This window comes from Nuphar pumila, chromosome 2 (assembly GCF_984573655.1).
Source record: "Nuphar pumila chromosome 2, dmNupPumi1.hap1.1, whole genome shotgun sequence".
NCBI classification, from domain to species: Eukaryota; Viridiplantae; Streptophyta; class Magnoliopsida; order Nymphaeales; family Nymphaeaceae; genus Nuphar; species Nuphar pumila.
Genome location: NC_143250.1, coordinates 36,802,246 through 36,818,494, shown reverse-complemented (window position 1 = coordinate 36,818,494; position 16,249 = coordinate 36,802,246). Strand labels below are relative to the sequence as shown.

General features: G+C 39.2%; 1 protein-coding gene across 1 annotated transcript; it reads left to right on the top strand.

The window, feature by feature from the left end:
- Positions 1 to 9,169: 9,169 nt before the first annotated feature.
- Positions 9,170 to 11,256, top strand: LOC149845270 (transcription factor MYC2-like). The gene has a single exon (XM_089997542.1). It carries the CDS (start codon positions 9,592 to 9,594, stop codon positions 10,966 to 10,968), a length of 1,377 nt encoding a protein of 458 aa, XP_089853668.1. The 5' UTR covers positions 9,170 to 9,591; the 3' UTR covers positions 10,969 to 11,256.
- Positions 11,257 to 16,249: the final 4,993 nt, after the last annotated feature.

Below are 16,249 nucleotides of genomic sequence, written 5' to 3'. Positions count from 1 at the left end.
TGACCTGCTGCTCGATTCGAGGATCCATTTTTCTCAACTTCTGCTTAACTGGTTTAACATCGGGTTTCAAAACGAGGCGATGTTCAACCAATTTGGGGTCTAAACCTGACATATCCTTGTAAGTCCATGCAAATACTTCAAATACTTCTTGATATTGCTTGAGAAAATCGATGAGCCTTTTCTTCTCATCTGTGCTCAGGCTAGTGCCGATCTTGAGAATCTTCGGACTATCCTCTGAACCAATATTGATGTCTTTGGTTGGATCCTGGACTAGGGATGATGGCCCGTCTTGCTTTTGAATTGCTGCAAATTCTGGCAATTTTTAAATAGATGAATCAAATTCTACGAGTTCTTCTAACTGCTTTGTGACCTTACTATCCTGTGTTCTTGCCTTGATCCGATAAATTTTTGCGGGCTTTGACACGATTGAAGGATTGATGACTAGTCTCCTTATCGATTGGGAAGATATTCTAAAATTTTGGGAAAGGAATAGTATTTTAGAAAAAGTTCTTTCATCATGAAATAAATTGCACGAAATAAAAAGGATAATAACAACGAGTTTCAAAGACAAAATTGTAGAGAGAGAGAGAAGAGAAGGAGCACATTCAGATAGATAAGAAAAATCAATAACTTTATTGAAGATTCGAATGAAATGATGACATTAAGGGAACTGAAATGAAACGGGACATCGTCCCTACAAAATGCAGAAATCAAAGAAATGAAGTATAAAAAGAATGATGGCAGATGCTTCTATTGGATTCCCTTGATGAAGACAGTATCTTTATGAGATATCTTGCCCGTAAACTCCAATCCTGCCCTGCACAGATGATGATCAGGGATTACTGGCTCTAGTCGTCCATCTTCGTTCTTGCCTAGGCCTTTGAAAAGTTGATAGCCATGCTTCAGTAGGAGATCAAATCCTTTCTTGGCTCTCACAAACTACGGGAAAAAAGGATGATCACTGAAAGTTCTGTAATCAAGACGACCACCGATCTTAAAGAAATATGGCCCTTGCCATCGGACCATCGTTGCGGTGTGCTTTATCTCCGGTGCTGCCTCTAGCTTTAACATTTCGAGGCTTTCGCTGAGAATAACTTCCTTGCTTTCCCTGATGCTAGGGATATCAGCAGTATAGGTAGGTCTGTGAATTATAGGTTGTGGCAGCCTTTCTTCTAGATCTTCACCCAGGACAGTAGTGATCATACCGTCCTTGGACCACTTGATGCATTAATGCAGAGTGGATGACACTGCATTCGCGTTGTGAATCCATGTGCGTCCTAATAGAAAATTATACTTTGGCAGCACATCGACAACGTGGAAAAGAACTGTGTGGACAGAGTAGTTGATGGATATTTTCGGAAAAATCTTGCCCTTTGCAGTCTGTCCATGGTTGTCAAACTCATTGATGGTGATCAGATCTGTTGCGTACTCTTCTTTTTTTATACCTAGAGCCTTGACAATCATCTCAGCGCAAATGTTGAGGCTGCTGCCTCCATCGACAAGCACATGGAGGTACAGTCATTCCTCTGGTTCAAACCACAATATATAAAGCATTGTTGTGGAATGCATGAGGTTTTGGCAGGTCCTCATCCGAGAATGTGATTGGAGTGTTGGTCATGGCCTGATTGACAATCTAGGCCATGTCTTCAGGGGTGGTGCCTGACTTGACCTTGATTTTTCGCAATAAATCATCCATGACTTACTGATGCTTAGGAGAAGCACATGCCAACTCGATGATCGGGATATTGGAGAGGGCAGTGATCGGTGTCTAGACCGAATCAGTGTTTTCTTTGAGTGTTCCGCTTTTATCTTTAGTAGCCTTAATAAAGCACTTAGGGAACCCTGGAATTCCTCTGGCTACTTCGGGGGATGCCTTAGCAGGTTCCTTCGAGAAGTTCAGCTTGCTGAGAGCTGAAACGAGGTCCATCCTTTGGGCACTGGATTGGGCACGTTGTAGCACCAAGACCTGATGCTGAATATGAATGTCCTTGCTGGAACATGGCTTAATATGATCCTGTGGCTGGAAAGGCTGGTCAGATATCATTGCGATCAAGTGCTGAAGGAAAGGCTGATTTAATATTGTCATTTTCTCGTCTTCGATACCTTCCACCAGAAGATTCTTATCAATATATCCTTGAATGATATTCTTAAGAACAAAGAAGTTCTCCGTGTTGTGTCCCACTGTCCGGTGGAACTTGCAGAATCTATCCTTCAATTTTCCCATAACCACTGGTGGATCAACTACCCTTGGGAGTTTGATTATGTCACTGGTAAGCATATACTCAAGTACTGTCTCGAGTGACTGGTCCACGAGAGTAAACTTGTGGTTATACCTCCATCCTTCGCGCTTCGGTTTTTCTTGAGGTCTCGACCCTTGTTCAAAAGTTTGCTGAGGCTGTTTATCATACTGAGGGATCGACTTGCTCTTTTGCTCATTTTTGCTGGGGTTTGATCCCCCTAAACCATAACTATGATCTTTCGCATTTTCTTTATGATGGTTATTACTGTTGTTGGAAGAGTAGGTAAGATGGGTTTTCTTTTTAGATTCCTGCTGACTGTTATTCTTGGTGAAAGTGAAACCCTCATAAACCCCATTTTCCATACTTAACTTGAGCCATTTGGCTCATTTCGTCAGCTCGATGAAAGTCCTTGACGGAGAGGTAGAAATCAATCCCCTTAGGGGTTGTGAAAAGTTGCTCAGAATTAAGGACAATGCATGTCATTCTGATATTGGGTCCCACATTTTGTTGCAAGCGGATCTCCATCTATGAATAAAATCTCTAGTTTTCTCATTTTCTTTCTTCTTGAGACTGCAAAGATGGCTGAGGGTTGGTAGTGCTTCTGCATTGAAGAGGAAGCGTTCGATAAATAAATTAACCATTTTTGTCGAATTCCTTCAACTCAATGGGGTTAATATGCTTTGAATACCATTTTGCTGCGATACCCTCCAGACTGAGAGAAAAATAAAGGAATAAGGCTCGATTGTTCCTTCTGAACTTGGAACATTCTGTGAAGAATAGGTCGAGATATGCTTTTGGATCACCCAAACCATCAAACTTGATAAATTTCCTAGAGAGGTTGTCAATACTGTCATTCCCATTTAGTCCGTCATAGAAGTCTTCACTTGTGAAGACCTTATTACCCTTATCACGAGCCTGCAGGTCCTTGACCATCTTGACCACGTCTTTGAGTTTTGGTTGAGTAGGGTCATCAACAGACCGATCCTTGGATTTGTAAGCCGACCTTTGCCCCTGAGTCGATCTTCAAAATTTTTGCTGAATCTCACATTTCTCATCGGCATCACCCACTGATTTTAATTCGTGAGTAGTTTCCTCGTGACGACTCTGCCTTTTTGGAGATCTTCATATTTTTTTCACTGTTCAGCCCTTGATCTTTTTCTTATTATGAGTTTTTCCCGAACTAACCTCTGTTTCTTCAGACAACATTTTGTTCATCATCATCTGAAATAACGAATACATCTAAGGGTCAATGTCATCATTGGCTTGTTGGCTTCTGTTCTCGGCAGATCGTGGAGAGGTCATTTCTTGTTCGGAGGATGACGAGGAACTGATATGCTGGCTGGTGCGGTTTTCTTGTTGGACCTTGTCTGAACCATGTAAGGTTGCAAGTGCTCTCTGCAGAACAACATGGATAATTAGCTTTGAAGGATAACTTTAGGGTGAAGTAAATGGGGGAAAATATTCGATGAGGGTTAGGTTGACAATTTGAAGATATCCCATTATCAGGGATTGGGTCGTCGTTGAAATCACGATAATTGCGTTGATATTTTTTATAAAAAAAGATAAACAACTAAAATATGCCTTGTTACCTAGGCGAGGTCGTCAAACAATAAAAGAATGAGATTTATTGAAGAAAAATAATTTTATTAATAATAAACTTGAGAAAGAGGAGGATTCTCATTTTCTCCATCAACTTCCACCTTATCCAAACACACCTTTGGCCTCACTCAAATCCAAACTCACTGCACCAAAATTTGGATCCCAACCCGAATAATCCATGGTCAATCCATTCTAGGCGTAGTACAAGGGCCCCACTTTGGGCCCATTGACACGTGCTGTAAAAAGGGCCTTGTGGAGACAAACCAAAGGCTCTTTTGGAGAAAAAAAAAATTACCTTAACGAATTTTACTGCCTGGTCTTTGGACGTTGAGTGGGACCCGCACCAGCGCTTATCACGTCCCCTTCCACCTGGGCCCACACCACGTGGCCTAAGCTTTGTCTCTCGTGATTAATATGGGCCCCAGCTTTGGCGAGGAAAACGTGACAATTGCTGTTTTGTTTTTTGTCCCTAGTGGATGACCGATTACTAAATCTTGCCCTCCCTTATTTTTTCCTTTTATTTAATTGCCAATGTACAATTTAAATATAAGAAAATAATAATAAGTACGATGAAGTAGTGGGCCCCGCCGATGATTTCTTCAATCAGATGGGATCTCTTTCTTATCGCAAAACTACTATTCATTGATTTTTTTTTATTAAATTTGTACTAGTGGACAAAAAACCACAAAAGGATTAGCAAAACTTGGCTTATGTGCTAATTGATGTTTCCAACAAACTTTGTTTTTAATATTTTAAGACCACACAATTTTATTACTTTTAAGACTAAAATAGGTTTTATTTACCATTGTATGGGACGATTAATTTTTTTAACATGTGTTCAGCTGAACTCATTTAGACAAGTTAATGAATAATAGAAATATTTCTCTCATATATTTCATATCATAAAGAAATGACGGTTGAAATGTTTAGCTTGCAAGCAATAATTTCATATTTCAAGTCCTATTGTTTATAGCTTTAGAACAATGTATTTATTTTATAAATAGGCCAATTAAAGCTTCACTTAGTAGGGTGGGAGTCTAGATTTTTTTCTTCTTCTTGTAAATGAGCTACATCAAGCTGGGCTCGCTTAACTCGGGCTTGCCATGAGCTTAAGCTTAGATTGGCTCGCCGAAAGACTAAGGGAGATTGAATACCCTTGGTTCGGTTCATTTAGCTCATTTTTCGACCTTACCTAAGGCCCCTCAGTGCAACATAATCATCCAACTATCTCATTTTATCCCTGATTGAGATGAAGTTGTTTAGACAAGTGCGAGTTAAAAGATTAAGGCTAAAATATGTTTTAATTACCATCGTAAGGGTAATAAACTCTGGGGTTATTGGCGTAAGCCAAGTAAAGTGCTTGACGGGTATTTGAAGAATAAGAAAACTTTGGGGGGTATTTTAATTTAACTAAAAGTTTGAAGGTGAATTGAAAATCGCCTTCTTGTAATATTTATTTAGATTCAGCAACCACTTGATAGGGGGTGGATGCCTGGATGGTGAAGGGGGATGTTGGATCGGCGATTCTGTACATTGCCCCCAATAAATCGGTGATTTATATGGTAGCATCTTAGGTGTCGCTTAGTGCTACGAAAATGACCAATCTATCCTCTTTCCATTTCAAAAATGGCTGAAATATATTTGATTGTTCTTTGGGTGTTTGGATTGTAGAAGACAAGTGCATGGGGGCCCACGGTTTCACCCAAAAATGCTAAGAAAATGGCCCATCCCCATGTGAAAATATGTGTTTTCTTCTACAAGTGAAACAAGGTGGGGGGTCATGGTTTTCTTATTAAACTGTATTCTTCTCGTGTAAAATATCATACTTTCTCACATTTTCAGAAAAGTACTTTTCATACAAAGGCACAAACTCCTACAAGTTGGTACGAAGGGACCGAAAAAAAAAGAAATGGAAAAGTGAATAGTTTTGGCATGAAAGTGAATGTTTTCTCATGTAGCAGCAAGTTAAAATCCAACAAGGGGATCTATTTTCTCAAGTCAACTAAAAAACAGATCCCCTTGTATGGGACTTTCATGGAATTTGAAATAACACCTCCTCATGTAACTTCAGTTTCCATGAAAGTTGTTCTCAACTATAATTTGCTATATCACAACGGCGGGGTCACCCGCATGGCCAGCAGGGTGGTTGTGAGGGTGCTGAGATGAAGGCGCCGGATCAAACCTCTCTGGTGCATGGGTGTGTCCGTAACTCTCAGAGGTGGGCCACATAAGGCATGGTGGTCATAGGTGGATCAGCAACTTATTTGGATATGAAATCAAATCTAATTTAATAAGTCGGTTGGATTCAACTTAGTATAGTATAAAACTAACACCACAAAACTGAATTATATCTCAATTCATATGGATTTGAAAAAAACTAACGCATAGGATTGGAAATAGGAGGATTCAATCTCATATGTCATTTACTTACGTATATGAAAATGGATTCCTTTTTCCGAATGTGTCCGAAGGGACTGTTTGTTTCACGCAGCAAAGTGTGAAATGAGTTTCATGAGAAACACATATGAAACATTTCATGCAAAAACCACTCCACAATAAGAGGGGGTGATCCAGGTGAATGTAGGAGTAATCTACACCCAAATTGAGTCCACACCCACCAACTTCCAAGTTGAACAGACGAATAAGCTCATACATGCAATTCCCATGAGGGATAACTTTATGGGATGCTCTGTGATTTTTGAATTTTGTCAAGATTCTGTAATTGTAAATCACCATCACAACACTTTCTCAAGGCTAGTGAAACATGAGAAAAGTGTACAAATTGTGATTGCCATTATTTCTGCCTTGTATCTTGTGAAAGTTGGTCACAAGACAACAATCCAAGCTTCTACTTTCTCAGTTGTGATTGTTCATCACCACCTATGACTAAAGCAAGCATTCCTTATACGTTCTAATATTAGAATTCGGTAATTTTTTAACCATTTATTTCAATAGCTATAGTTGGAAAATTGGTAGAGTTTGTTTGCCACTATTTTGACGCCCATCCTAGCTTGTTTAATGGGTCAAGCAGGCTGGCTAAAGTTTTACATATTAGGCATAACAAAAACTTGATTGAGATTTCTCTCTTTATCGAAGAAGAGTAAACGATCATCATGAGAAAATGGGGTCATCTTCCCACCAATCTAATGAAACAAACGGCCCTAAGAGGAAATCATGATTGCACGTTCATATGAAAATACGTGTTAGAAAAATCGACGGTTCCACTTTTTGACTTATTGTTCCACCCCCATGAGGGAAAATGCTCATTTCTATATGAAAGGGGATCATTTTCTCACCATTTTGGATGAATCAAAAGCTTGGAATGTTGAAGAGCTTCCCCACTAGTGTTTTAAAGCATCTCCTTTATTCCCTTCAAGAGTTTCTAATTTGTTAAACTTCTAATTCTAACATAATTACTTTCTAATTAATGACTTTATTAAATATATTGTATTTAATATAAATCTAAATGCTTGCATCCCATCAATATGGATCCAAATCTTTATTATTAAAACTGGATCTTTGAATTGGATTGAATCTCGCTCCCATATGTTTTATAAGTCCAGTTTTTGTAAGAACTTTCAGTCGACGTCAGTATGACTGTATGAGGTTGGACTGTTTGGTGAGATGCACTCATTCTACAAAATGTCAGCATGAACAAAGTCAGATACATATCCAAACGCGCTCATGAATCGCAATTCCTGGACTTGCCACTGTAGAATTCATCTCATTTAAACAAGGACCTGTTTGTCGAGTGCAGAAAACGTGAAGAAGTTCATGAATTCCGAGAATATCTGGCTGCAAACTAATTCTTTAGTCATAGTTTTCATTGACCATAAGAGCTCTGCTCATCTGGCAGGGGTGACTTGTGAATGTCACCAAGCTGAGGAGACATCACAAGTTCGAAACCTATGGGTGGCATCCCTTGACGCAAGTTCGAAACTGAGTGTTCTTCTCGGTGGGTAGGAAGAACATCAAGGGCTTTACAAACCAGAGGTCAGCCAATGTGCATTGGGTGAAGAGGGTGGTTTTCCCTTGGACTATAAGAAAAAAAAAACCCTTCTCCCATCATATTTACGTGTTATTTTCACCTCCAACCTACCAACAAAACGGTCTCTTTCAACAACACTATCATGGCCCTACGTGGACCAAAGAGAAAAATTAAAGGGGCTGCCCTTTATCTTTTTTTACAGAGCAAGTAAGCTCTTGTAGGGATATTCCAGCAAACCCTCGTGTCGTGTCCTTTTGCGTACTATTTTTCATAAAAATTTATGCAAAAAATGGTGTGTCTCACATCCTTTTAACCGTATCCTTGTGACATGCTAAGACCTTTTATTTGGAAGCACATCCAAAACCCTACTTGTGTATCTCAGCCTCACTCAGATTTGGTGGATACCGAGTCAAGCTTCCGCACTGACTTGAGTCGACCTTTTTCTAATATATTTTTTCTTAAAGATACTTGAGAATCAAAATACTTAGCATGTATACCTATTCAATTTATTATTACGCTATAATTTTGTAAAAGTATTTAACTAAAATGGTATTTTTGTAAAAAACTGTAGATGGAAACGAGTACCCCACTTGTTTGGCAGTTCACCTTGTGTTGGGACGTTGCAAGTTCAAAACCTAATGGTACTTTGTATAACTAGTGGGGAACCCCAGCTTGTCTATCAAATATATATATATATATATATATATATATATATATATATATATATATATATATATATATATAAAACATTAGAAACAAATTTAATGACAAATAATAACGAGCACTTTTTATGTCATTTCAAGATGAGTTTCTAGCCTATGGTGTAACGCGGGAAAGCTCAAGCTATTGTTAGTTCATGTTAGTGCAGTTTATACCATAGTTGCATTCGTACTCGATACATCTAGCATACTAGCACTACACATCGATACCAAACTCAGTGTCATTATCCAAATACATAGTCGGTGTCAACTTAAAAACTCTAGCTACCAATTCTTTTACAAGCTATCTCAATGTTTATTATAAAACTTGTAGGATGTTTCTCGAGATCATATCAATATACATTTTAAATAGAAACCTGTTTGAAACTTTTTCAGGCTAACCCAGCCCGTTTCTAGCAATTATGTTTATAAGCATTCACCTTAATTGTGATCCAAACCCTCCGGGGAGGACTAAGCAGATAATGGCACGAACTGTAATTATACGTTATTACGGGTGCAATTCGGGAATACGGGGGAATCTTCGCGGAGCCCTCTCTGGACCCAGGACGAAGCTCCACATGGGGAGAAAATGAAACCCAAACTCGCCCTACACAAATACCAAATGCATCGTAACCCACCAAAGCCCCACCACTCATCGCCCTCATCAAGAAACCCCGAATTTCTCACCTCCACTCTCCGCCGGACTCCGGTTTTCCGGCCACCAAAAATCACCTTTCTAAGCCTCGCCCACAACGTCTCTTACCAACCGACCTGGATCACCCCGATTTCTGGTTTTCCGTCAGAATCTCCACCTTGGTAACGGAAAACCCAGATCCCCACCCCTCGAACTCCACCGGAATGTCTTCAACTCCTCGCCGGAGGTACTAAAACCCGAGAGAGAGAGAGAGAGAGAGAGAGAGAGGTTTGGGGTTTTCTTTGCGGAAACGTAGAGGTGCGAATCGGGAAGAGGGTGAATTTGGGGAGGGAAGCGTGGAAGGAGAAGCGAGGGCTGGTTCTCTATTGAATAACGGAGTACTGCGTGTAGTCGCCGCTGCCGTCGTTGTTCATGGCGTCGCAGCCGTTGTCCGCCGCTGTATCGACGTTGAACCCGTGGCTGGACGACTACAACGCGATGCTGGAGGCCTTCATCGCGTCCGATTTCCCGGCGTACCCGCCGCCGCCGCCGCCCTCATCGGAGCCTCCCGTCTGGGCGGTGGCGTCGTCGTCCTCCTCGGCGGTGCCGGGCGCGGCCAGGGTGCCGTTCAACCAGGAGTCGCTGCAGCACCGGCTACAGTCGCTCATCGAGTCGTCGCGGGAACGGTGGACGTACGCGATCTTCTGGCAGCCGTCGATGGACCAGTCAGGGGTGTCCTTGCTGGTGTGGGGCGACGGGTACTACCGTGGCGAGGAGCCCAAGCGGCCCTCCCGGAACGCCTCCTCGGCCGAACAGTCCCACAGGAAGAAGTTCCTCCGCGACCTCAACTCGCTCATCTCCGTTGTTCCCCCGCCCGGCGAAGAGGCCGGCGTCGTCGACGAGGAGGTCACCGACTCCGAGTGGTTCTACCTCGTCTCCATGACGCAGTCGTTCGGCAACGGCGACGGACTCGCCGGGTACACGCTCTTTAGCCGAGAGCCAGCGTGGCTTACCGGCGTTGACTGCCTCACGGCGGCGTCCTGCGACCGCGTCCGGCAGGCGCACGCCCTCGGCATCCAGACCATGGTCTGCATCCCCGTCGGCAACGGCGTGGTGGAATTGGGGTCGACCGAGCTCGTGTTTGCGAACCTGGAGCTCGTGGAGAAGGTGAGGGAGACTTTCGCCGCCGAGGAATTCGACCCAGATGTCTGGTTCAGCGACCATCCATTGACCACGACGGCGCCGCTGCTGGTGGTCAGTGGGATCAAGGGGGACGGTGATGCCCAGAAGCAGGTTAACGAGAAGAACCCTAGCGGGAGCTCCCTGACGGCAATCGATATCTCTGGGGGAGAATTCCAGAGGCAATTGAGCTTCACAGAGTTAGGATTCCTGGGGGAGTCGTCGACAAACAACCCAAAATTCAGGCTTTTCGACCAGACGACAGCGAGCAAGGCCGTGTGCAAGCCCGAGAACGTCGAGATCCTGAGTTTCGATCAGAGGAGCAGCTGTACCACCACGGCAGCTGCCTGCGGAGGTGGCCGGAACATCAGCTTTGGCGGCTCGCTGGAGCCGAATATGGCGGTGCCAGCAGCTGCAGTGGATGAGAAGAAGAAGTGGCTGGCCTCTGGGCTGTCAAGGAACGGCAATGTTGAAGAAGGAATGCTGTCTTTCTCCTCTGCGATCGGCCTTTCGTCCGGGGTGAAGTCAGGGGGAGACTCGGACCACTCCGACCACTCCGACCTCGAGGCAGATTTGTTTAGCTCCGCGATAAGAAACGAACAATCGATGGTTAAGAACTCACATATTTGAGTCAGATTATACCATCAATGAGAAATGAGAAAGTATGTAGGTTCATTATAGACTTCGGTTATTGTGAGAACGTGATTTTGGTCGAAGCCATGACCAAGTTAGGTTTGAGTTGTAAGACCCATTCTCGTCCATATTAGATGTCTTGGCTCCAAAAGAGCATCGATGTTTGTATCGACTGACAATGCTTGGTCAAGTTTTCAATTAGAAATACCTACTTCGATCAAGTTTGATGCGATATGCTCCCTATGAATGCAAACCATCTTATTCTTGGAAGACCTTGGCAATATGACCGAAATTTTATACATCATGGTAAGTCCAATGTCTATTCCTTCACTTTTGAGGGTAGAAAGATCAAGTTGCTTCTTTCAAAAGATTTGCCCCTTTGTCTTCCACTTCATCACCCGTGGTCTAAGCCACCATTCCTGTTATGGTTCCTCCATCTTCTTCTGTCATCCCCATTTCTCCTCATGAGTCCCTTAAGATCGCTGCATCTCAAATCAAGAGACTCAGTGTGTTTATCGTCAAGCATGAAGCTCAAGATTTATTGAAATCTCATGCCATCGCAAAGGATTCTTGTTATCATTGCAAAATTTTACTTTTGCAAGTCAAACTGTCCTTTGAAAAATATTTTAAAAAATAACTCGCTTTCGTTTTAAAATGCGAGAAAATTTCGTAGAATGAGACTCGCATGTCGATACGAGGTTCAACCGTTCCTGACACCTTTACCAGGGTAATTGAACCAAGGATCAATCTATTGCTTTGCTTTGCTCAACTTGTCTAAATCATGTTCTATTTCCTGAATGCACAAAGAATCAAGCATGTGTTATGAATTTCTGAAAATGCAGGTTTGAAAACATGATGTTTGCCTTGAAGATTTGAAATGTTTAGGAAATCCTTGAAAAAGATAATACTTTGAAAATCGTGAGCCTTGTTGAGAGAATATTTTTGAAGAAAAGAAGATTGATTTTTGAAGAAATCTTGAAGTTTTGAAGAAATTGATTTTTGATAAAACTCAAAATGATTTAGAGAAAGTTGATTTCTCTGAATTTGAACTTTGAAGTTGAGAATATAACTTGGAAAATCGTGAATAGAAATGGGGAAATACTTAAAAGATCCTTGAAAAATCAAAGGGTTTTTTGAGAAAATCGATTTTGAGGAAAATAAGGACAAACTTGAGAAAAATCGATTTTCTGAAATGAGGTTGAGGAATAACTCAAAGGAAGGGGCGTGTGGCCCTGTGAAATATGTTTATGATTCTCTCTAAACCTAGATGATGCATGGATGCAATCTATCAAAGATATTTTCTAAATTTTTTTTGAGAAATCATTGATAAAACAATTTTTTGTGCCTTGTAGAACTTAGATGAAATATATTCTTTACATATCCCTGACTATGGCCATGAATACGTATTAAATATATGTCATTTGATTCTAAAAGGAGAAAATATTTAGAAAACTTTAAAATAAGCAATGATTTTTGAAAATAGCCTAAGAGTGTAGGCTCATTGTGGCTTAAAGGAAGATGATAAATATGGATTTTGTTCGTATTTTGACTATGGCCATAAATATGAACTCAATTGAGTTTACCAACTCCCTAGAAGCTAGTGCATGTGCCATTCATGTAGACCTTAGTAGAATTAAAATATATGCATGAATGACAAACATAACAGTTATATATCAAAGTTTAAACTATATGCAATGCAAACCCTAATTCTAAGCAGGAATTTAAATTTTTATTCCAAATTTATTTACAATTTACATCACTAATTGAATTTAAATAAAGGGAAAACAAAGATAAATACAGCCTTGAATATCTCTGCAAAACTAGAAAACTTGTTAGTGAAGATATGTTGGCTTTTCTAGATTTATCGAGTAATATTTAGAAATTACTGGTTTTATCCAAATATAAGCCTTTTCTCATATTTTTTTTATATAAATATAATAAAATATAAAATAAAATTGAATAAATAATAAAGATAAATAAGTTTAAAATTCAAAATTTGGAGAAAATTAACAAAAATACCCCTGAAAACAAGACTATGGCCTTGAAATCAGGGTTTTTAGAAAATATTTTGGTAAAACTTTGGATTTAGGGCTTAAAAAGATTCAAATCAAAGCCAAATTGGATATGAAGTGTCCTAACATGATTCTAAATATGAAAAAACAATAAAAACATAAACTTTTATGAAGAAAATTAAAAACAACACAAAAAACACAATTTTGCCAGTGTTTTTGGATCCTACGAGCACCTTGTTTTGCAATTTAATCAATCCAAGCATCAAATGAATTCCAAAATTAACAAAAATCAACACTTGCACTGCTGATAACCTTGAAATTAAACTGGAATCATAAAAATTTATTTTTGACATTATTTCAATGCGAAATTTGCGCAAAACCCTAAAATATGATATTTTTACCCATGGGCATGTACCTGTCACAGTGTTAGACCTGAATAAGGGGTCAAATCACTATGGAAATTCATAAAATTTTACAGAAGAATACTCTACAAAAAATAGAGATTTTTCTTTTTACAGATCAGAAAAATCATCTCTGGTTAGGGAGATATCGTTCCAGCAATATACGCTTGAATTTAACGAATATAAAATATGTTAAAACAAGTACTTCTGATTTCGGGAACAGGGAAAAATAATAAATCACATTTAACAATTCTAAAATTTTAGCAATGAATATAAAACACTAACATAAAGATTTTTCCTTTTTACATATTATCAATAAGATCTCCGGTTAGGGAGATACGATTGACACAAGTCAAGTTAGGGTTTAAAGAAAGCATAACGAGTTTTGAGAAGTTGATCTTACCTTCTGATAGAGGAAAAATAGCAGACAAAGACATAAAATTATGAGAAAATTACAAAAAATAATAGACACTAATACAAAGCTACTGCAGTTTACGGATTACAAATAGAATCTCGAATGACAGAAATATCTCATTTGCAAGTTATACATGAATCTCAATAGCGATTTCAAAGAATAGGAATAACAGTTCAACTTTATATTTTTCTGATAGAGTTCCCGAATCCAAAGATTTTATTACAGGGAGTTACTGACAAATCCGTGGACTAACCATAAAAAAATCAGAATTTTATAACGGATATTTAAGCATGAACTACTATGATTTTTATGAACCTAGAATCAAAACATACGACTATCCATTAAAACACTAAAAACTATGGTTTAAACATGAAAAATAATGAAAAAAATGTAAACAGCATAACGAAATTGAAATAGATGTTGGAACATGTAAAATAAACACTAATATCACAAGAAAATAAAAAAATACAGGGAATCCATGGTTGAATTTGATTTACCTTTTGAAAAGAGGAATTTAGCCCATTTAACGGGCAAGTCTCATATTTAATGTGTTAAGAACATAAAAAGTATATTTCTAAATGATTCTAACGGATTAGAATCCTAAAAAACATCATTGAACGGAGTTAGATCATCTTCTTGGACCGATCTTGAGGTTCTTGGATGAAAATAATGCTCAAAATCCAATAGTGGAGGGGCGGCAATGGTGGAATCCTTAGTAAAAACATAAAAAAAATAATAAAATATGGAAGGAAAAAATAAAATATTACCTTGGGTGGCTGCAGTGGCTAAGGAGGAAGGAGAGGATGCTGAGAGGAGAGAGAAGTTCCAAGAAAATGAGAGAGAGAATAAGGGTAGACACCCTCTTGGGCTCCCTTTTATAAAAAAAAAATTAGGTTTAACTAAGAGTTTTAAAAAAAACCAAACTCTTTCTTAATTGGGTTTGCTAGGGGGGGGGGGGAGATTTTTTTGGAAGATTACTATCCTACCCCTAGCCCTAACTACCTAATATGACTCCTAATAAAATCCTAAAAGGTCCAAATGTGGCGCCACCTAGTGTGGGCTCACATTGGATTTTTAAAACTTTAATTTAAAACTTTTAAAAACCAATGATTAAAAACCTAAATAAAATGGATTTTCAAAATTGATTTTGACTCTTCTAAACCCCTAATCTAACTAGAACACTAATTAACCCTAGTCTAACCTTGACTTCTGCAAATGTGGCGCCACCCTGAGTGGGCCCCATTTGATTTTTCAAAACGATTTTAAAACTTGAAAATGAAGATTTTTTTAAAAGAGGTTTAAAAGTAGAATTGAAATTGAAAGTTTTGAAATGACACAGAGTCCTGACTAGATCAGAACTCCTCCAGATATGACGCCAACTGAATGGGCCCCACATCAGGGTTTTGAAAAAGTTGAAATAAGACTGAAAATGGCTTTGAAAATGAGTTAAAATCAACATATGGAATTCAAAGGTTTTGAAAATGGAGTTCTGAGCGAACTAAGATTCTAGACCAAAATTCTGAACCAATTAAGACTCTGAGATTTAGATTTTTGTAAGCCAAATGAAGAAGTTTTTGAAAGATTTTCTCAGAACTGGTAAAAATGATAGTAAAAGGTAGAGTCCTGATCCGGTTGGAACTCTGGAAAAAGAGTTCTGATCCAACTAGGACTTTGAGATTTTGGCCAAAATGAAAAGAATGGGTAAGGGATATGATTACATCTGGTTTAAAATCAGAATAGAGTTTTTCAAAAGGTTTAAAAAGATGAAAAGACAGAATCCTAATCCCACTAGGACTCTAAATTTAAAAAAAAAAAATGATAAATGAAAGAATCCAGAAGCGACACCACCTAGATGGGTCTCATCTGAGATTTGAAATCAGTTAAAAAATTGAATTTAAAACGAATCCAAATCATTTTCTAAGAAAAATATTTTGAAATATAAGATCCTGGGGGTTGGCAAATGGCAAAATGTCGATTTAAAACCCAGGTATTTGAATTTGCTTTTGAAAGATGAGTTTTAAAATTGAATCTGGATTAAAAGATTTCAAAAAACAGGAGTACTGGATCTCGATACTGAGACACAATGACATGCAATGCTATGAAATGATATGAAATAATATGCCAAATGCATGCAGTGACATGCAATGACACATGAAATATAAACCCGAGATGAGGGACTTGGAATTCCGGTCCCCTAGCAGAGATAAAGAATTTTAGAGATTCTCATCTGAGGATGAGAACTGACAATTGAGATCGAGCTAAAATAGAGATTGAATCTTGATTGCAAGATAGAGTATTGAAATTTTTGTGAAATTTAGGTTGTGAACAACCCTGGTTTGGAGGTCGACCAACTGGTTCCCTTAAGGCTTCAGAGAGTGGGTTCTAGTGGTAGGAGGCAGGTGTTTATGTATGAGGGTAAAAATTTGAGGTATTTACAAATGCCCCTCTTT

Bases quoted from the DNA above. Each gene is read 5' to 3' on its own strand.
- LOC149845270 (XM_089997542.1), top strand. From the start codon at position 9,592: ATGGCGTCGCAGCCGTTGTCCGCCGCTGTATCGACGTTGAACCCGTGG.